The sequence below is a fragment of the Diadema setosum genome, chromosome 12 (genome assembly GCF_964275005.1).
Source record: "Diadema setosum chromosome 12, eeDiaSeto1, whole genome shotgun sequence".
In the NCBI taxonomy this organism is placed as follows: domain Eukaryota; kingdom Metazoa; phylum Echinodermata; class Echinoidea; order Diadematoida; family Diadematidae; genus Diadema; species Diadema setosum.
The window spans coordinates 788,556-812,046 of record NC_092696.1 but is presented as its reverse complement, the minus strand read 5'-3'; the positions used below and the strand labels follow the sequence as shown (position 1 = coordinate 812,046).

The following is a 23,491-nucleotide window of genomic DNA, read 5'->3' as shown; positions in this document are numbered from 1 at the left end:
ATTGTAATATGGTATTTGCTATTTGTAATCAATCACGGAACGATAGATAATCAATAATCATGTAATATACATGAAGTGTAAAATTAGATGGCCTAGCATTATCTTAAATTAGACAGCTGGGTGGAAACACAGGAAAAGTCATTAGAAGAAGAGGCGAAGAGATCGTACGGTCTCATGCTGCAATGACGACACAACATCTTAAGACCCTGTTACCCCAGCCCCACACCATCTTTTCATATTTACTTTGATTATTAGGATCACCCTGTTTTGTTCATAAATTTGTTTTTGCCATAATTTGCCTGCCGTATTGAAGGAATAGTTTTCAGACTTGGCCTTTTTCATCAACTTCAGAGATTTCCATTTCAGGGCATACCTTGCTTACCCGCAAGATAGCTTTAAAAATTTTCTAATTTCAAGTAACTGTACGTACAAGATTTGTCATTTGTCATAGCAGAGGTCCCGCCAAAAATTATCTTCCAATTCACCGCATAACACATTCAGAAGTTTTAACTCCAAATAATAGTTTGATATTACAGTTGTTACTATTACTACGTTCCACACCCAATTTGTTGACATTACTTCATGTCGAATTATTCGACCCGCCTTTGCTTTTATGGGAAATTCTTTCAAGAGTATGACGCCTTGGATTTATTTTGGTTTACTATTGGAGGGTCTTGAGCAGGTAAAATCACTAACATGGGTCATTATTTTAATCATTTACCAGTCCTCTAGAACCACCTAAGACATTTCATTTTTTGTTTAATCTTTGTCATTCTCCTACACAGCCACGCAGTGATAACAGCGGCACAGAAGGATAGAGCAGACTCGACACAGGTTAAAGGGATAGTACAGTTTTGGTGGAGATGAGAATTGGGCTTTTAACTTTTTGCGAGATACCAAGAAAACACTTATGATATAGTACAGAAAATACCATTTTAAGATGAATTCAAAGTTTATTTGATGAAAATCGGGTTTGGAATGACTGAAACATCCAAAAACAAAGTAAAACAAAGCGATCGTAATAAAGTGTGGGTCCCACACTTTATTAGAATCGTGCTCTTTTGGATATCTAAGCCATTTCAAAACCAATTTTCATCAAATAAATGTTGAATTCCTCATAGATTTATATGCTCTTTCATATTTCATAAGAGGTTTCTCATCATCTCACCAAAAAATGTTAGAAACCTGAAATTAGGTCTCAACCGAAACTATACGATCCCTTTAACATTATGGGAAGGGAGACTTTGCCGTATTGACAAGCATATATCGTGGTATTTTCAAAAATTTAGTTTTCATGGCAGTCTCGAGGATCAAGGAAAATACACATTCATCAGGAAGAAGAGAAGAAGAAAGAGAACGAAGGAATAACAAGTCAAACATACAGTGCAAGCAGAAATGAAAAGGCATCAATTAAGAAGAAAAACAACCAAGACGAAATTAGGAATGAAAGACGAGAAAGAACAGGAGTGTCTACGACGGCAGGATGGGACAAGAAATTGTGATCTAGTGAGAATAAAATCTAATAAGGAAACCACGCGCTGGACAAGCCAACATCAGGTTTCAGAGAGCCGCAGGGAACTGAAACATTAACAGCATCTGTTAGAGCTCTATCGTTATGATGGAAGAGAACGCCTACATAATGCTGAAAGTTGGAAAACACGCCTAAACTACTCACTTTTAGTTGAACTCGGGAGGATGCCAGCTAGAGACACTGCTACAACGTTGTTACTGAACGTTGTTGGCACATTATAGTGGGTTCCTCCATTTTTCGCACTTTAACTCTCTATGTGCCATGGTGAAAACCCCCTGTGTGCCACGTTATTCCGAGACACGAAGGTAGTCATGCTTGAGAAAGAATTATGTTTTTCCAATTTGTATGACCTCTTAAGGTGGGCATAACAGTAGGCAAAGCTAAAGAGAAATGCCAAACTTTGTTTCGATATAAATTATATGACGAATCTATTTTTCAATTTCTCTTTCGAATGACCAGTTGCTACATTACTGCAAAGGCATGACTTTTGCACATAAAACCGCGACAGAAACTTAGAATGTACGAGCAATTCTAGTTGGGAACACCACTTGATAGTCAATCACTTTAGGGCTTTTTACACTTGTAAATTTTTGCTTAGCCCCGGACTATCGGTGGGGCTAAGGGGGGGCCTTAGCCCCACCGTTGGTACGGGACTATCCTTAGCCCACTTTCTGTTTACACTCGTTTTTGCCAAAGTGGGCTAGCCCCACCGATAGTACGGTACTATCTGGCCCTGCAAAATAGCAGGGGTTAGCACCGCAATTGCGGTGCTAGCACCGCAATTGCGGTGCCAAGCAAGTGAGTGTAAACAGAACGAAAAAATAATCCTGGGCTAAGCAACGGAGACGAAGTCCGACCCTCACTGACCAATCAGAAACGAGGTAATCAAGTGCTGCCGGTGCGTGCGTGTACGTGTACAGTACACAGCGTAATTATGAATATTCATTTGGTTTGGAAAGTCCGGGGCTAAGAAATACGAGTGTAAAAAGGTCAGTTTTCTCCTTAGCCCCGGACAAGAGATAGTACGGGACTAATTGGCGAGTGTAAAAAGCTGAAAAATATTGGTACGGGACTAACGATAGTCCTGGGTCAGAGAAAGTCCGGGGTTAAGAAACACAGGTGTAAAAAGCCCTTACATAGAATGCAAGCCGTATATGAGAGGAACAAAAGCACGAAAGACGCTTTCATTGTGCCGCGGGATTAGCAGTGATTAGCGATTTATCGATCGGTTTTGGCGGCTTTGTTTGTTGAGCAGAATATGCGAAGTTGGCACGCCGTCGACTGAGCCGGACGTGCGAACGTGGCAAATAAAGAGTTAAGCAAAGGTATACGTGTACTTCACTTTGATTACTTCTGTTTCTTTTTTACTATAAAATGTATGATTACTATAGGTCCTCAATTGTTGTACAGTCTTTTCATTTCACTATGTTCTATTTACCTTATTCTCTGTTATCAAAAGAAGTGAATCATATGTTTTATCGAAAAATGAAATGAACTTTGAATTGAATTGAATTGAAAACACTCCCATATGACTGTAAATTCATTTCGAATCAAATCAATCCGATCGTATCAGCATGATCTACTCGACATTACTCACCACTATCAAAAGCCTATAAAATGTATGAGATGTATTTAAACCTGATGCAATTCACTAAGTGAGAGAGGAGGATTCCATCGCCACAAGGAAGATCCAACTGGTTTTCCATAATACTTAATAATGCTTCCCTCTGCCTTCCTTTAGGAATGATTAACCGATTTTTGTATGTCTGTGGTTTCAATTTGCGATAAATAGAATCGCAGTCTTATCATTTCCTGAGCTCAAACTTGATGATGCATTCTGTCACGGATTAGTGTATGTTTCATATAATCTCACCCTTCGAGGTTGAAAAGGAAATGTGACCGTGCACCTCAAAACGAACATAAAGTCGCATACACTGATTATGCGTGAGGACTGAAAATAAGTGAAATGGGTCAACCTAGCCGAACTTGACTTTTTCATATTTTCTGAAAGAGCGGGTCTTCTTTTACATTATGCTAAAATTAGGTATCAAAAAACGGGCGGGAAAGTGTGTTTTTTAGCAGTTTATCTCGAACATTTTGGTAGAATAGTGTAATTAGGTGTTTCTTTAGAATCCCTTTTTCATTTCTGAAAAACCTTGTCCACACTCTTCACTTTCAACTCTAATAGCTTTTGAAAGGATAGTGCTACTGCTTTGAAAGTTGGCATTTATTATGAACACAATGTGTTAATGAGGCATGCTTAATTTCAGTTTATAATCTGATAATCCCTTCATTGTTGTTACTCCAGTGGTTTACTTCCTGTCTTTTGTCCCATTCATCGCACAGCCAACAGGGTTTGGTAAAGATTAAGCGCTTGAATAGACACTGTACCTCAGAGCCTCTTTTCTCAGTTCCCACTTTTCCTGAGTTTGTGCTTTCTTTCCAATATTTAGATAGGTTAGGAGAGTCCATTTGATTTGAGTTATACATCATTTTAAAGCTTAAAGTCTGCTCTTTCAGAATATGGTCTTAACTAAAAATTCATGTCTGGCGACTTTTTGTTTGTTTTGAGGTGCAGTGTCACAAATGATCTAGCCCCTTTGTTTTATTCGTTTGTTTGTATGTTTGTTTGTTTGTTTGTTTTTTTTTTTTGCTTTGGTTGTGGCGGATGGCTATATATTGCCAAAGATCAATAAACATACAAAATGTGCATGGTGTAACCTATCAAAAAAAGAAAAGAAAAAAAAAAGAGTTTGCTTCCGATACCCTAATAGCGTTACCACTGTGGTTTTTAATGTAATTTTATGACCTCTTGATCTTTCACCTTGGCGAGCCTAATTCACAGTAGCATTCGAATCTCATTTCCGTTGGTGCAGTGCAAAAGGCTAGTTGGTAGATTTAACAGATCGAGTGCCAATAGATGACCATACCGGCAGGTGTCTAAAGCACGTTGTGATGGTGTTGAAAAGTGTTTACCTAGTGCACACACTGCGCAGGTGTTGGTGTTCATTCAACAATGACACTACAAGGTGTTGATTTGATATTACTCGTGTTAATGTAAATGGTATAACACCTGCCCAGTGTCAGCAGGGAACAAAACCAGCTGCAAGGTGATACTGTGGTGTAAATGTTTTCACAACTTTTCTTCTTCATAAATCAAATTTAGTACTCTATCAAAATGTCATATTCGCCCTCTCTTGAAGTTCAAATTCAACAAGAAGATGAGTAACACATTACCTATCGACAATAAAAAAAAATCATATTTTATAGCGATTTCCGGAGGTGTTTATTTTCCACTTATGAGCACCGGAAATCGATGACCAGCTCGGTGTTTCATCTTTAACACCATTTTTTTTTTTTCAGGGTGTGCATTTGGGGTTCATAGCTTAACGCAGCGACGGCTATTTGGGAGTACCACGGTATTATTATGAGTACAGTGTTTATCGGGAAAAGTTCACTGACCTTTTGGCCTTTAACCTATCTGGACTTTATACCCATATATGAATATATGAAATTGGCATGTAAAAGTATTGAAAGTTATATGGAGTACAACAAATTGCTGACGACATTAGATTTTTGACGTGTCACTTCCGCTATCGAAAAAAAAAATGAACATTCGTGCTACCGCTTTTCAATGTAGACGTTGCAATGATACAGAGGATAGCTTGTATGATCACCTGTGTTTGTTCCTGTACTTTTGTGTTGTTTTTCACAAGACTGACTGTGCCTGTGAATATACTCTTTCACAAAATTGCAAAGGGTCTGAAATTTTCATGTACAAGTAATGCTTAACGTTTACGTAAATAACTGTTCATTTGACAAGACTACAATATATACGATTTATTCACTCATGATCTCACACTGTCCGTTCACACACAAACATGAACATGAGGCTAACAACACCTACACCATGTCGTGTCATGTATATTTACTTCCAAAAACAAACAATATATTAGTCACATATTAGTTTTAAATCTGTACCTAAAGCTTCAGACTGCACCGTCACTCTCTCCGGCAATGCACGTTCATAGAATGTTGCAGTTTCAGAGAAAATGTTCAATCTTTAAAGCACATTCTGATAATAAAACACAGTTTGTCATACCCAGTACATTGCTTCCGGTTTTTTTGTCGAATGTGTGTTATTTTGCTGTTATATTGACAAATTTCCAATTGTGCAATGCAACCTCGTTGAAAGAAGGATCTTTGAAACAGAAGTTATTGTGTTATTTTCAAATCATGTTTTATGTCTTGTTATATTGCTATTTCAAAAGTGACCCTCCATCACAAAGCGACAAACAGTCGACAAAAACGATTAATAGACCAGACATTAAGCTTTAGAATAATGCTGTATAACTCAATTCAAGTGGAGTCTCCTAACCCGTCTAAATATCGGAAAGGAAGCACACACTGTAAAAAAGTGTGTTCATTAACAAAAGAGTATCTGAAGTAAAGGGTTTATTCAAGTGCTTAATCTTAATACCGGCAGTACTCTGTACAATGACTGGAACACGGGATCTAAATATCCATAGCAACGCCAATGAAGTGATTTCAGATTAAGCTGAAATTAACCATGCTTTACTAATTTATTCTATCCATGACATATACTAACGTTCCAAGCAGTGGCACAAGTTCCAAGTTATTAGAGCTGAAAGTGAAGAGTGTGAAAAGGATTTAAAAAATGAAAAAGGGATTCTATTACGCATCTTATCATACTAATAGAACATTTTGTAGAGGGACTGGAAAATGACCTCATTATGACAAAATATATAATCACCGCTCTTTCTAACAAGTTTCCACGGTATTTTGATTTAGTGTAAACTTCATTTTGCATTCACAGCAGCTGTGCGTACGTTTATGTGTGTGTGCGTGTGTGTGTGTGTGCATGTGCTCAATTTCTTATTTATTTATTTTTCCTTGGAGGAAACGGCGGAGGTTGCAGGAAAGCCAATAACAATTCTGGCCTAATCTCCAGATAAATTATCTTTTATTTTTGTTTTATCCAATCTGTGAAGAGATCCATATGTAAGCTCGCATTACAGTGGTTTCCTTTGATTGCGGTATGTAACAGCAATTGAGACATTGAACATGGTTTAGCTCTAATGTCTATTGTGCTGTCATGGAAAAAAAATGTTACATAATAAATCATATTTTGTGTAAATCGAAAGAGATGTTTCTATAAATAACAAAAAGACTTGGGGTACGTTCATGTAGGAGGGCTCAACCTCGAATAATGGTATTCGACCGTGCATGGACACTTTGCAACTAGGAATCAACATATGACAGTGTCCTGACCGAGCTGCGTGTTTACGCACAAATAATATATATTGGCGATAATACAATAATGCATTATTCGAGTTTCGTAAACTATGCTGTTACTACCTGATCTGGCATGGCAAGGAATCAAATTGATGATACTGACACGGGGAAATCTTTCGATGACATGACAACATGCATTAGGCTGATTCTATTCACTACATTCCCTATTCCTATAATATTTACATGCAACTGCAAGAAAGCACGAAACTATACAGATTCTGCATTATGGGGTGTTTTCTTTTACATTGGCCCATCCACGCTGTTCCCTCTTTTGAACGTGAATCTCATTGAAGTACCTAAAGAACTACTCTTTCATTCCTTGGTGCATGTCCTGTGATCACGTGACCATTGACACCACTCACCGAGACCTGTACAAAAGACTAGACATAAACACACACACACACACACACACACACACATAAAAAAAAAACAGCTAGAGTGTGCACGCTGTTGGAACTGCTTTAATGCTGATTTATTCTATTCAAAATCTTTGTTGAGTTCAAAGTCCATACTGTAAATACTACATCTATGTATGTTGCCATCGCACTGATGGAAAAGCCATGACATTGATTTCCTGCATTGTAATTTCACACAGTTTTTGGTGGCACACTTCTTTACTGTAGATATGAGACACAAGAGGAAGCCTTAGGGCGCATTGCCTTTATGCAGACATAGCAGTCAGTTGCAAACCTCTTTTCGTGATTTTGTGGTCCATTTCTCCTTGTTCCTGATGTTATTTAGGCAAAATCCAAGACGATCAATGTCATTGTGAAGTAACACATTGATCATGATATTCCATTTCATGAGACTTGATGATTTTTTTTTTTTTTTTGTCTAGGTCGTCATACTTTCATTCTTTATTTCAGAGTAACCAAAGCATTTATCTTCTCATTTACAACAACAATTATCAAATGAAAGTAATAAAATGTTACGGGGTAGTAATTATCTACCAAAAGAGAGATTTTCTTCCGTTGCTTTTTTAAAATATGGCTATAGGGTCGATGATTAAAATGAAATTTCCTCTCAATTCTAAGCCGTTATTCTTACAGCATAATATTACTGCTTATTAGCTATCAGTTCTATATGCTGCAGTAGCCATAAAATTTTGTTTTATGTGTTATCAAAATAATCTTGATATTTATAAAGAAAGAAGAGAAAACTACGCCCTTATTTACTCAATAATTTATCTCCACATTCCCCTTGCATAGTTATTATGCAGAAAGTATTGCAAAAATAACGATTGTTGGAAAGTGTGCATTGCTCATCACGTTCATCGTAACATGCCATGGTTCTCTTGCCTACTAGTACTTTAATTGTCCCTCCTCCTTAAGTGTTATTATAGTGTATGGCGACAAATTTGCATTTTGACAGTGATTAATTAAACATTAAACAAAAAACCTTATTGTAGATCTTTCGCTTTTGATTCCTTTTTTTTTTTTGGGGGGGGGGTGGGGGTGTAATATCGGTTTGTTTTTCCTGTCAGTACCGTCTTCATTTTTGTTTTTGTCCTTGTTGTGTAGTCTTTTCTCTCTGTCTATTTTGTCTGACGTCATGATGTATTTTTTTTTTTTTTTTTTTTTTTTTAGATACATGGAGTACTTAATTGATCTTTTGATATCCTTTTCTTTATGAATAAATGACAAAAATTACAAGTTTGCCTTCTGGTGGATTTCTCTTTTCCATGTACAAGTGAACTTAATAATTTTGATTTGCATTTACCGAAACAACAAGAAAAAATACTTTGATTATATTGCGTTATTGAAATTTGAGTGATTTGAAATTCTTTACCCATGTAAGCGTTATATGATATGTATCTGACTAAAAAAAGGGTTTTATTTACCTCAATCCTTGGACTGTACATGAGGTCTTGTAATCCTTCTAAACATAACGAATAGTATTGTTAAACCGCTATGGAGAGAGAGGGAGAGAGAGGTAAGGATTCTTTTTATTTGTAGTGTTGTTGAGAATACTTGATTCTGTAATGACGAAATATATGGTGTATTACACAATGCAAATTGAGAAAACGAGAATGCTTTGTATCGATCAGTTAATTCCAAAAATAATGATAATAAACTCATTAGAAATTTATATAGGAGGACTCAACCTTGTGTCCTGGCAGGCTCTAACATGGAATAAAATTTAATGAATGATACACATTTGACAGTCTATTCACTGGCTGCACGTTTACGCACAAAAAAGAAAAAAAAACCACAAGGATAATAATACAAAGGTTTCGATTATCATACGCTCACTACCTGATATGGTACCTGATATATGACACTTAATTGAAGAGCAATCTTCCAGCAGGCTCGAAATTAAAGAACACGTACACACGCACACACACACACACACACATACACACACACACCAATCACAAGCTTTCGCCTGATTATCAATTCTGTTCTTCATGTGCTGTAAATACACACATGGAGAATGCTCCTTCTCTCACATGGCAACGTTATTTGCCTGAACACATAATGTCATTACCTGTTCCTATATACGGCAGTTAGGACTGATTTCATTGCTTCATGAAAAAGTGAAGAAAACTTTGGGTATTCCATGCGTCTTTCCCATCTTGTGTCTTCTGTAAACCATCTTCTGTACTAACGATTGGACATTACAATTTCATGTAGAAAGTCGAATTCCACATGGATTGAAATAGTTAACTCTTTTAATCCTTTGTGTATGCCTATAGCTGTAATCACGTGATTGAATGCTGCCACGACTCTCGCATTCCATTCTCTTTATATACCAAACTTTTTTGAAAGTGTTGCTTGATTATGTTCAATATCGACGGTTCTATTCAAATCATGTGCCGAGTACAAAGTCCAGGCTGCGTATGATACATCTATGTACTTAAACATTATATTTAACGCAAACGGCAACTTATATTATAAACGTTACTTTAGTTTATCAATTCATAGTTTCTGCGTGGACACCTCTTTACTGCAATGACAGTTATGGATAGATGAAGGGCGTACAGCCTATACCGAGGTATGCTTAAATGCAAACATGTTTCCGTAATTATTGTTCTGATTTCAGATCAATCAGTGCCATCTTACAGTGAGTTACATGAAATTATAGTCCTGCATTTTTTTTTAAAGTATGCCTACAAAATAATAAGAAACACTTAATTGAAGAGCAATCTTCCAGCAGGCTCGAAATTAAAGAACACGTACACACGCACACACACATACACACACACACCAATCACAAGCTTTCGCCTGATTATCAATTCTGTTCTTCATGCGCATTTTCCCTTCTCATGTGATTTCCGTAAAAAAAAAACCAAACAAACAAACAAACAAACCCAAACAATCAATGTCATATAATTTAACGCCCTACGGGGGATCATGATACTACATTTTAGGAGACTTTAAGTAATGAAATCACTTGAAGATTTTCAAAATATTAAACTTTCTTTTTATCATAAAAAGTAACTTATGCTAATTAATAAATAATGCAGACATAATGAAGACTCCCCTTTCATAAATTTTGCGAGGAACGCACATTATCTTCTAAACAGAACTATGTAGAACACGTTTTTGCTAACACCGTTTTTTTTTCTTTATTGTTTCTGTATTTCTGTATTCTTTCTATATTATTCTTTATTTTGATTTCAAGTTCGGTGCCACGCTTTATAGTGCCATATCAACCCCGACGATAGCGATAATTCCGAACATGAAATCAATCGATGTTTAGTGCCCTAATTTGAATATCGTCTGCTGAGCGGAGTTTTTTCTATTTATTTTTTCGTCTTCTTCTTCTTCCTCGCCGTCGTCTTCTTCTCTTTCTCGTTGTTCTCCTTCTCCTCCTTTTTTCCCTATTTTCTTTTCTATTTTTGCCATGTGCTTTGTGATATTAACGGTTAACGTACTTTCTTACCCATTTTTACTAAAGCCCAAACCCGTGTAAGAACATTCAACATATTTGGGATTTCAAGTTCGGCGTCACATTAGCGTTGCCGTTTATGAAAAACCTGTGCCTTTACATCAATTTATGTGTACGTTGTCCCACTCGCATGAAAATGAATAAATAAATAAAAAATAAAGCCTGAGCTAATCCAGCAGTCAACCGTGGAAAGTACAAAAACTTGCTCTATAGACAATATCTATCTGTTCCCACGAGGAATGATAGAATCAACGCATTTGTAATATCTTTATTTTTCTGTTATCGTTGGTGTGTAAAGACAGAACACTCATGCCTGCATTTGTTCTTTTATTGACTTTGAACGGTAATCTCCCTCAGGTTTTGCGTTGCTCCAACTATTGGTATGGCTTGCTCTGGTCTGTCTATTTGACGCAATTCTTTTGAAGATTACCAGAACGCCAACATAATCATCGAACTGGAAACTAAAAAGAGCACTTATCCATTCTTTAACACGTTGTCATTCATTTACTTTTATATAATCATCTTCTTCAGGCAATAACAGAAGAAATAACGATTATTACCTCAGCAAAAACGATAAATTCTCTTGAATTTTCTTTCAATAACACAATGTAGGCCTAATTCCTTGGGAACATTCAGAATCATTATTATGTTTTGAAGAGTCACTGTGTGGGTGACAAAGTAACAGTGGTGTAAATCTTGAATAATGATCTGCTATCAAGGGCCGTTGCTATGTCACTGTTCTATCCAGGTATCTAAGGACGCAAACTGCGAGTGAATAGTGCATTCATGACATTTCCATTGTAAGCGTTTGAACCTTTACAACTTTATTCATCATAAATATAATGGATGCTGCAGTGCTTTGCGCCATATTGCACCCAATCAATTTGCACGCGTGTCGCACCCCTGAATCTACCTGTGAGGTCTGCCTTTGAGCGCGGGAAACGAATGTGTACGAAGTCCGTTGTACGAAGTCACTGATGCACGATACCAGCAAACGACTTTGTGTCTCATGAACTGTGTCTACATTGTGCTGTATGCAACACAATGTTCAAAATATAAAGAGTGAAACAGCTGCATCGCGTCTAGGAGCGTTGCATATTAACTTTTACGCTCTCATTTAACAAAAGAATGTCTGTCTTGAAACAATGAATTGCTTGGGATGCGTTCGACTATCGCCATTTCGTTTCTAAAAAAAAATACGATAAATAGGCCTATGACAACGTTCGGTACATTATTATCAAAACGTGCATTGAACATTGTGTTGATCAATCATCTCAATCTTACCTAACCGTCATGGATAGACGATACGACCTCGTTCTCCTGCTAACATTAGCTGCCACTGTGCTCTGTGTCCACAATGGAAAAGGTAAGTGAAAATGAAGTTTTTTAAGTGTTGCCGTTTTCCAGCCGAGTATTTAGATACCAATGAAAGGTACGCTTAAAACCACGGAGCCAACCATTCAATTATCAGTTGTCAACGATGCTTGTCACCGTGTATGAAGAAAGATGGTTGATATCATTATTTTCTATACACCTTTTGAGTATTGGTCTTATATACATTAGTCATATCGTGATGCAAATTTAATGAGCCAAAATCAACTTGAGTTAATGTCACTTACACTTGCTTCTTCAGTTCTATGCAGAACAATCATCTAGAACAATGGACATGTTACCTTCGATATTTAGAAGAGATCAACCCGTAACTCGAGAGAGGAGCCATAAACTTATTCAGATTTCCATGTTCATTACATTTGACCATTAAAATAATGTAATGAGTGAGAATTATTTTACGCGTGAGTTGTGATTATAGTAAATACTCCTGCTGGAAAGAACAAAGTGTTCCCATAATGTAATAGGAAATCTCTTAAATGCATTGTACAGTTTAAGCGTTTAACAATGTGAAGACATTGGGGAATCATCACTTCGAAATCTCTTAAATGCATTGTACAGTTTAATCGTTTAACAATGTGAAGACATTGGGGAATCATCACTTCACAGTGTGAAGAGAACATTACTATGTGAACTCTTTGTAAAAAAAAAAAGAAAAAGAAAAAAAAGAAAAAAACACACACACACACACACCACAGTGTAATATCATGTTAGTTGACCATGTGAACACACTGTGAACACATTGTGGGACACTATCTTCTTTCCGGCAGGGACAATGTTTGTTTTGCTCTTTTTTTTTTTTTTTTTTTTTGGGGGGGGGGGGGGGAGGAGGAATATAGCTCATTATGGTACTTCATGAGGTAATCATCACGTCATTGATTTGAAGAAGGTTTTCTTGGCAATTTCGTTATCCTCACATCACATTTTTTTTTCAAACCATTTTTTTTAAATTATTAATTAATTAGTAAATGAAAGACAGATGTTATTCAGAAAGGTAAAGTTTAAGATGTGAGTTTCTTCAATTTGTCTCTCTCATTCTAACAGAGTCAGCTATATTAATATTAAACAATAACAAACAATTACAAACAATATCGAACAATACACTACTACACATAAGAAATATAAAAATACAAATAGATACAAATGAAATCCGAACTACAACGCAAAACTTGTAATTTGATGTTCTTTATTGAAAAATATGTTACCATGTCGAGACATTGTTTAAGAATAATTGAATTGGTATGTGTATTTTGCTCATATTTAAAAAAATCAATTCAAATGTTTCAAAGTTAGTAATGGAGTGACAAAAATTCATTGGAAACTTTTATATGTAAGAATATACAATACATTTACATGCTGGTACCTTAGCAACACATTGTTTGACACTGACAAAGGATGACGTTTGCACTTCTACATAGCAGAGCAGTCACATGTTTCCAAATTCAGGTCAATGCTGAAAAAACTAAGGGAGATAGCTTAATCCCCAATTTTGTGTAAGTCTTTCTTTTTTATAAAAAAAAAAGTGTTTGCCTTCATAACGTATTGTTCAACACTAGAAAATGAATAAGTTTGCATAGGTATGTACGATTCCGGTCATACTGTGCCAATTTTACCCAAATGATGGCAACGTAAAGCCCTGGTCACAACTCGCCGTGCGTGCTTTTGTCCGTACGTTTTTTGCGGAGGCCACGGCATTCACGTTTTTTTCTGAAAACGTGGAGAGTAGAGTGACTAGAGCAGGATGGAAGTACGTCAACGCACGACACTCGCACCGAGTTGCGTAGGGTGTAAGTACGTGGCGCGCACGCCACGCCTGGCTGTGAGGGGAGTACGTGCATCGTACGTTGTGCACGTGGTAAGTGAGTTGTACGTGCTCACAACGTACAATCTCCTTGCAATTGCCACGTTATCTTGCGCTGACTGTAATTACACGTGCTGCTCACGTACGATATCTCTACTCTCTCGCATGTTAGTAAGTGCGTGCAAGTGCGATGTTTTTTCCCCGTCATATGATGGGGTAGGCCTATAGGACCACCTTCCGAGATTCTTCTGATGTATAATCATACGTCTTCTCCATTTTGACGTGTACATGGCCGTTTAACTTACTGTGTACCATATTTATATCATGTCCATAGGTTTATGTGTGAAAATAATGTGTGAATATAATGACTCACTGACAGAAAGAGGATTAATACATCTGGACCCTATAACATATGAAGAATTTGTTCACAAAAAACAATAAGTTCATATTTGCCAAATGGAGATATTTGCGATTAAAGGTCGAGAAAAATAAAGAGACTAATAAGAAAATTTGTGCTTCTTTTGACCATAACTTAATACAAAAATGTACCTTTATATGTGGCGACCAATATATCATTTAAAAGATATTATTTTGTACTTTATGACAGAAACCGTATTTCAAAATCTTCAAAAATGGACATCGGTTTTTGCGAACAAACTCTTCATTTCATTTAAAAAAAAAATGATATGATAACAACTCTTGCTAGAATGGCAATTGGCATAGTAACGAAAGGATCCAGGTTCTTGATTGGCTGTTGCCATTGGAAGCTGCCCTTCCAGCAAGAGTTGCCATCCTAACTTATTTTATGAAATGGGGCCCAGTTACACGTATAAACATAATCGTGTATACAATGACATTGTTAAACATTATTTTGGTTTAAATAGCCTAACACATTGGTACTGGAGATGAGCTGAGAATATACGTTTGTTATTCCAGTTGCATATGATTTGCTGTTATGAAGTTTTCCATCTTCATGCGCAGTTTCAGAGGTGGCCAGTGGTTCATTTCAGCCATCCAACATATTTTGAGCTAGATCAACAGCATATTGCTGGAACGATGGATGTAGGCCTATGTTTGTTTGTTTGTTTTTTTCATTTTCTTTCAGTCTGAAGGTGTCACGTTTGCAATTTCTATAAGGTAATATTGTCATCATAGTAATTTCTCCCTTGCTTAATTTCAAAATATACACATTCTCAATTTCAGCTAAACTGAAATTGTACTGACTGTACTGCTCTACAAAAAAAACAAAAAATAAAAATAAAAAATAATGACCAATGCATTTTTACCAGGCTTGTGCAAGTCTTGAATGTAACAATTTTTCAGAACTCCAAAAACCTGGTTACGTCATGCACTGACCTCCCAGAAATTAAGACTTCTCTTCTTCAAGCAGTTTTTGACTGTCTCTTATGTTCTGCAAAACAATATATATATATATATATATATATATATATATATATATATATATTGATTACCATAATCATTACTTATCGCCTGCCAGGCAGAAAGGTCCTGTATAGCACGACATTTTGGTCTGTGATGACAATTCGATAGAGTTTTGAAAACTATTTCATGTATAACAATCATTTTTCTCTGTATGCGATTTTCTTTTTCAAGGCAACGATCCTTATAGGGCATTTCTGCCCCCTAGGTGAAGTAGAACAGTACGAATTGCCAACATCTTGGAGACGAAAATTAGTGATACTCGTCCGTCGGCTGGACTTGTGTGCCTTGCAGAAATCAGTGCGCACAACTTGCGCTGTAAGTGCGGAGCAGGTGCTTATTCGGTACGATCTGCGTGCTCTGTTGAAGAGTTGAACTCACGAAGTGCCGAATAAGCACGGACTACGCACTTATCACGTGCTCAACACGCGCCGTCCGTCGAGCAAGTGAAAGTGGGAAGAGGCACGGAGTCAGAGCGCTGTAAGCACGTTTACTGTAGAGGGCACGTACGTTGCCTGTACTTAGGGTGAATCCGTAGCCCGAACGCAGCGAAAGTTCCTCGTGACATTAAAGTGCTACGGCGTGTCTGCGTGCTTCAAAATCCGTACTGAGGCAGTTCTCACTACGTCCGGATCCCCTAGTTTTGTCCACGTTTTTGCAAATGGACATCACGCACTTGCAAGTACGGCGAGTTGTGACCACGGGTTAAGGGATTTAGCTTATTCCACAATATTTTTACACGCTTTAAACTAAATTATCTAAAAAATGCTATTATCCTACAATCGCTTAAAAAAAAAAAATCGTTTTGCACACCTGACAATTACATTGTCAAATGTGTCAAACTAAAATCAAATACTTAAATATATGATATCATGAAATATGATGTGTTACCATGACGCCAAGCTGTCCAACAACGAAAAAAAAAAAAAAATCTGCTCATTTACATACTATGGCGGTCCCATTGTGGCAAATTTCAAATCGAATGTTAGAAAAAAAAATGGAAAAATTAACCAGATTTTCACTATTAGTCAAATTTCATGAAAAATATGTTTGTTCAATTCAAACTGTGTAAGAATAAGATTATAAGATCAATGCTTGGGAAATATTTTTTTCGTCATGATCTTAACAATATGGAGACCAAATTATAGAGTTTATTTGTGACCCTGCATCACAAAACCAACAAAAAAGTTGCCAGACATGGATTTTTGGTTAAGGGCAGATTTTCAAAAGAACTGACTCTAAGCTAATGATGTATAACTCAATTCATAGAAAATCTCCTAACCTATCGAAATATGGGAAAGAAAGGACACACTCTGGAAAAGTGTTAACTCAGAAAAGAAACTCTGAAGTACAGGGTCTATTCAACGCTTAGTCTTTATCGAGACGTAAGTTGTGCGATGAATGGGACCAGAAAACAGGATGTAAATTAACCATTGTAGAGGCAACAATGAAGAGATTATCAGATTCACCTGAAATTAGGAACGCTTTGTTTATGATTAATGCTATCTTTCTAAGCAGTACATTACATTGCTCTTTCTGAAGTGATTAGAGTTTAAAGTGAAGAGCGTGCAAAGGATTTTCAAGAAATGAAAAGCAGCCGCTAAGAAATACAGCTAAATTACACACTTTTCGTTATTTTTATGATCCCAAATTGAAGCATAATGTAAAAAATAGTTCTTTCAGAAAATATGAAAAACTCAAGATTGACTTTGTTGCCCCTTAATCTTCTTTTTAATCCTTACATAAAATCAAGGGATGCGACTATTTCGTTGGTCTTGTGATGTACAGTCACATATATAAAAAATATATATATATATATAACCTGGTTGTTGTTGCTTGCTATTGTGAATTACCTCAATGGAAAAGAAAAAAAAAACTATATTTCGATACACATTCTTATACAAAATTTATCTATAGTTTAGATACATACAATTTGATTGTGGATGAGTAATATTCATCTATATGATCTGTACAGTTTAGCGGGCAAGAAAAAATAAAACTGTCATAGCGTCTCAAATGCATAAGGTTTTTTCATTGACTATTATCAGGAGAAATTGAAGCATCATCAATGATCAGAAAATAATTTTGTGATAGTTCACACCGCTGGCCAAATTGTACCATGAGGCCATGTACCACTCACAAGCGAAGGAGAAGACACTATCGGAAATATGTCCACCTTGAGAATGCATATGGCTTTAACCCACTTTGCTAAAATTTCCACCGTGTAGCCTCAGTTGTAGGTACTGCCCCCAGCGTTCATGGATGGAAAGGAGAAGACATTCTATTGCCGTGTGACATCCAGGAGGAGCCTCTCGTTGTGCAGTGGGTCAAAGGGAGTGTCTTACATCCGGCAGATAGGACGATCAAGGCTGGTTATTTTGATGGGGATTTTGAGAGCCTAGAGGAACGGTTCGACATCGACAAAAACTTTAGCCTCGTCATCACCGACTTGGAGGTGGCAGATGAGGGTTGGTACAATTGTGAGGTGCTGCTGAAGAATTACAGAGGTTTTGAAAATTCTACCATCATGACGATTAGTTGTAAGTAATATCTTCTTATTTTCCCTCCATTTTATTATTTGGAGATGAAGTTACACTGACACAAAAAGAACCCCTGAAAAACTTCTCACTAGTAGGTGACATGAAAACAGAGAGTTGCAAACACAAAGAAAAAATCGAATCCACAGATCCTTGTCAATATTCAAATCATGCTATTGGGGTCACAATGACTGGAAAGATTATGAGCTTGCCTACTAGCAGTGCGACCAATTTCCAGAGTAATTGTAATGTTTTATAACTAAGAATTGATTTTGACGCATATACAACATTGTTTAACACAGTCAGAAATACAAATTAATTTGGTCTCTATAATATCTTTATAGCCCCAAAAGAAAAAGAAAGGCAAAAACAGTAAGGGAGAAAATGTAGAATCTTCTGTAAAATCCAAGTTCGAAAGACATTAGGGAAGAAGCAATATTAACAAAAATCGTAGAAAGTTGGAATGTTATTTCAAATTAAGACAATTAAAAAAAATGATATATGATTCTTGAAAATTTATCATGAAATATAAGATTCCTATATCAAAAAACAAAACAAAACAAGAAAACAAAAATTTTCTCGAGTGTTCACCTTTGCGGCTTTAATCTCCATATGTCATTTGAAATTTTAGGTGACAAAAACCTCTTATTTTCTCAATTTAGTTTCCCACTTTGTTTTCGTTTGAAGATATAAATAGATACAAGGGGGAAAAAAACTCATTTGAAGAGTTCGGTTTCAAACGGTACTGCATTCATAATTTCAAGTTCTGAGGAAAACGTGATTTTCTTGATTTTCATACTCAGCAACCTCAGATTGGAATGACATTTCACTCTATTATACCGCTAAATGATAGAGCACTAAAACCACTCTCTAAGAAAATCCAGGTTCATGCATTTACTTTTGATGAATTAATCATTTTTATAGTGGATGTGGTACCTTTTGAAATCGAAACTCGATGTTTTTGTGGATGTACCTTTTGAAACCGAAATTTCACATACCAGAGATATATTCAGTGTGATGTGGGCATGTTTCGCGGATTGATTTTTTTTCCAGCAATGTTGTTGATGAGAATTGGATACGAGGTCAGGGGGCCTACGTAATTGACAACGCCATGCCCTATTTAGCAGCAAGAATAACGAACCGATGGTCACAGCTAATCCCTCACTTCTCCCTTGCTGACCAATGTTTTGAATGAATTATTGTTATTGGTCATAAGCTTCAATCAATTTTCAAAGGCCTCAAATGTTCTGGATCCATCGAGCATGGGGGTGGGGTGGGGGATATGTTCTGGATCCATCGAGCATGGGGGTGGGGGATGGGGTGAGGGATTCATTATGCCTAAACGGTTATAGATCGATAGATAGATAGATAGATAGATTACCTTGTGACATTGTATAGGCAAAAGGTGTCATTTACAAGAATGAATATAAATCTAGTGTTCAAATCTTTATGCCACTACATACTTCCAGCCCTGGTATTTTACGTTATGAATGGACTTGTATAGAATAAGACAGCATACCCATTGGTAAAAAAAAAAAAAAAAAAAAAAAAAAAAAAAAAAAAAAAAAAAAAATGTTGGTAGGTATGTCAGAATTTCATGCCATTGTGTACATTTAACAAAATAACTTTGCTTTCAGACAAGTTTTCACAAACTTTAATTATCTCTGTAGCCATTTGTATAAGGCAAAGTCCATACCCAAAGAGTGTCTGTGCTTAATTCTGGGGACAATTTATGGCTCAAACTCAACACCCTAGCAGTAACGCACTGTACCGGTAACTAACAGTAAATGCAGTACGTGGGACTACATGAAGTCGCGTAATTTTTCTCCATTCTTCGCCCTTTCTCCTTTGCTATTGTTTTTGCTGTTGCTTTTAATTCCTGTTCTTTTGGGGGGATGGTTTATTTTGTCAAGAGGTTCTTTTTCATTTTCCCCCATTGCTTGATGAAAATGTTTTGACTTTTTTAACAAAAATCGCCAAAAAGCCAAAAGCCAACTTCTATTGTTAACAGATTAAGTGAGTAAAAAATGGTAAAGGGTCAAGTCAATGCAAGCTGGTAAGATGGTAAATTTTCCAATGATGTCGTAGGAGTGGATGTAGTACCTTTTGAAACCAAACTAAAATTGATGTAGGATGTTTTGAAACCGAGATTATTTTTAAATATATATATATTTTTAACTTTCTGTTTAGAAATTCAACTTTGCGTTAGTATAGGTGTAAAGAAAAAATGAGTACACCGAGACCAAAAAGTGGATTTTGATGGAAAATGGATGTAGCACTTTTTGCAACTGAACTCTTCACTTTTGCTATTCATTCATGTCTCCCATTGTGTCAAACTGGTCTTTTGTTATCAATGCTATCATGGAAAGCCTTTAATTAGCAAATGAATGACAAAATGTCAATTTCTGTCATTTTTACTTTCATGTCGTGCAAGACAACAATCAATGTGTTCACTCATGCACGAAATATCCCTTTGTATCAATCTCCCAGGTTGAGATCCAATTAGAAAGTTTTTTTATATGGTATATGACATAATGGTATTGATCCAGATCTTCTCCGAAGAATATGTCCTGGGAAAAGTGTCCACTTTCTTTTCTTTTTTTTTTCTGTTGAATGTAGGACATGATTATAGGTTGATGTTGTGTCACAGTGAGGGAAGGAGTTACATTCAAATTATTAGTTCGTGCAATTTCTGGGGACTTTGTTCGCAAAACGTTCCAATGTTCTGTTGCGATAGCAAGTGTCATATTGGAAATAGCCTTTCATACCTTAAAGAAAAAAATGCCTGTATATTGTACGTAGTTAATGTGAGAACTTTACAATTAAAGTTATTGATAATACTTTGATACAGATAAACTCGGTTTTTCCAAATATAGAGCGTTTTTGTTTAAACAAGATAAAGTATGGTTTTGGATATGAAACCGAGCTTTCGCTTACAATTTTTTTTTTGTTGTTGTTGAAATGACATACCAAGCCAGGTTCAGTTTATACAATGATGCATTCAAATATAATACATGTCAGTTAACGGGAATTCAAAACTTACAATGGCACTGTCACTTTCAAAAAAATCCGTGACCTCAAAATAAGCAGAATTGACACTGAACTTGAGTGGGTAACTTTATATCTTAAGATTGAATAAATTCGTTATTCGCCTTAAGTTGTTATTGGTGATAATTTTTACATCATCTATAATGATTTCACTTTATTACTCTCTTCCTGTATCACTTGACTATTATATCATTTGTGACTGTGCACCTCAAAACGAACATAAAGTCGCACACACTGATTTTGCGTGAGGACTGAAAATAAGTGAAATGGGTCAACCTAGCCGAACTTGACTTTTTCATATTTTCTAAAAGAGCGGGCCTTCTTTTACATTATGCTAAAATTTGGTATCATAAAACGGGCAGGAAAGTGTGTTTTTAAGCAGTTTATCTCGAACATTTTTGGTAGAATAGTGTGATTAGGTGTGTCTTTAGAATCCTTTTTTCATTTCTGAAAAACCTTGTCCACACTCTTCGCTTTCTACTCTAATAACTTTTGAAAGGATAGTGCTACTGCTTTGAAAGTTGGCATTAATTATGAACAGAATGTGTTAATGAGGCATGTTTAATTTCAATTTAATCCAATAATCTCTTCATTGTTGTTACTCTGGTGGTTTACTTCCTGTTTTTTGTCCCATTCATCGCACAGCCAGCACGGTTTGGTAAAGATTATTAAGCGCTTGAATAGACACTGTACTTCAGAGCCTCTTTTCTCAGTTCACACTTTTCCTGAGTTTGTGCTTTCTTTCCAATATTTAGATAAGTTAGGAGAGTCCATTTGATTTGAGTTATACATCATTTTAAAGTTTAAGGTCTGCTCTTACAGAATTTGGTCTTAACTAAAAATTCATGTCAGGTGACTTTTTGTTTGTTTTGAGGTGCAGAGTCACATTTAATATAAATGTATAAATTCTACTAACAATCATTTGGTATTATGCGGTAATAACAATTTAATTCTAGTAACATTCACATTTGAATGGAAATTATTTTACTCGTTATTTTTTTTCAAAATCTGGAAATTCATCACATTCTAGTTTCATAAAAAAAAAAAAAATCACTTTTGGAGAAAAATCTTACTCGATGAAAAATATGAGGTCTGTACCTTATTATTTTTTTGAAAATATGTCGGCATATTATGAGCAGAGTAATGAACTGAATTCGAAAAAGAAAAATGTGGATAAACATATAAATATTTTCCTTTTCTCTAGCCATGGCATCAAAACACACAATCGAGGAATGCGTCGATAAGAGCAGACCTCATCAAAGCCGGTGCACATATCAATCTCCCTCCAACACCCCTTCATTAAACCTTACGTGTGTCGTGAGTGGATTCAAACCTTACGTTTCCATGCTATGGACCGAGGAGTCGGGAAAGAGACTGAATTCCGTGGTTTCAAATCAGAACAAACTTTCTGACGGCACATACGAGAGGTTCGAGACAATCAATGTTTCAGCTAAACATGGTACAGAGCAAACCTTCATTTGCGTGGCTTCCGGTGACTCACTGATGAATGGAACGTCGACAGTAGAAATCACCGTTCTGTCGATACCAGGTTTCGTGAAATGTTCCCGATTATGTATTTCTAAATGATAACGAAAATAAAGCAACGATTAAAAAAAAAAGTTTCGATTCACTGTCACGCCGGGGAGTATAATCTTATTACACGACTTCCTATATTTTCGTGCAAACTATCATCAGCACGAATCCGGAAATAAATGAAATGAAAATGAAATGAATTTTAATGAAAGGTTGAATTCAGGCATAATACTGGACAGGATTAGGCGTAGTGCTTCAGTTGCCTTAATAGCAAAAGCAGGCCAGATCCTGCGTCTGTCTTTTTGCTTCTATCAGCAATGATGGATCCAGAGGGGGCGCACCGGGCGCGCGCCCCATCTTTATTTGTTGTTTAAACAAAATAAATAAAAGAGAAAGTACCACAAGAAATATTGTTTGCGCCCCTTTACAAAATTCCTGGATCCGCCCCTGTATCAGTGCTTCCATATTTCAAAGTCAGTCCTCCTGAAATGAACACTAAAAAATTCTGGAATTTACCCAAATATATATATATATATATATATATATGTATATATATGGGTCAGAATTTTGAACGATGTACAATTGAGCCAAAACAAGGCAAAATTTAAAAAGTAGGAAATTCTCCAAATTAATCATCTTACCTGAAAGAGTATAACTCAAGCTCTAATATGAACCCAATTATACAAGGATTTTCCCAGAGGAACAAGTTTTTATTCACCGCTGAAGTTTACCATGTCCAGAGCAGCGAACGCCCGTGAGGAATAGTACAGCACATACACTTGAATACCATTTAACATAGCTTGCAAAGATCTGATTCAGTTCAAAATCCTAACGGAATATCTTAAGGGACATGTGTACGTGCTTGCAGAATATCAAACTTGTACTCTTAACCTGTACGTAATGGTAGACAACTGAGGATTTAACTAAATTCGTCGTTTCTGTTGTAATATTGCTCTTCCGCTAAACACTTTCTCCACTTTACGCGCATTTTACAGAAACTCAATA

General features: G+C 36.2%; 1 protein-coding gene across 1 annotated transcript in view; it reads left to right on the top strand.

Moving 5' to 3' along the window:
- LOC140236270 (uncharacterized) overlaps positions 1 to 23,491 on the top strand; it is a gene marked incomplete at its 5' end in the record, with an annotated part of 262,437 nt that overhangs the window by 233,264 nt on the left and 5,682 nt on the right. The window contains 2 exons of the mRNA XM_072316228.1: positions 17,603 to 17,908; positions 22,158 to 22,502. Coding sequence (XP_072172329.1) covers positions 17,603 to 17,908; positions 22,158 to 22,502 — 651 coding nt within the window. The remainder of the gene's footprint in view (positions 1 to 17,602; positions 17,909 to 22,157; positions 22,503 to 23,491) is intronic.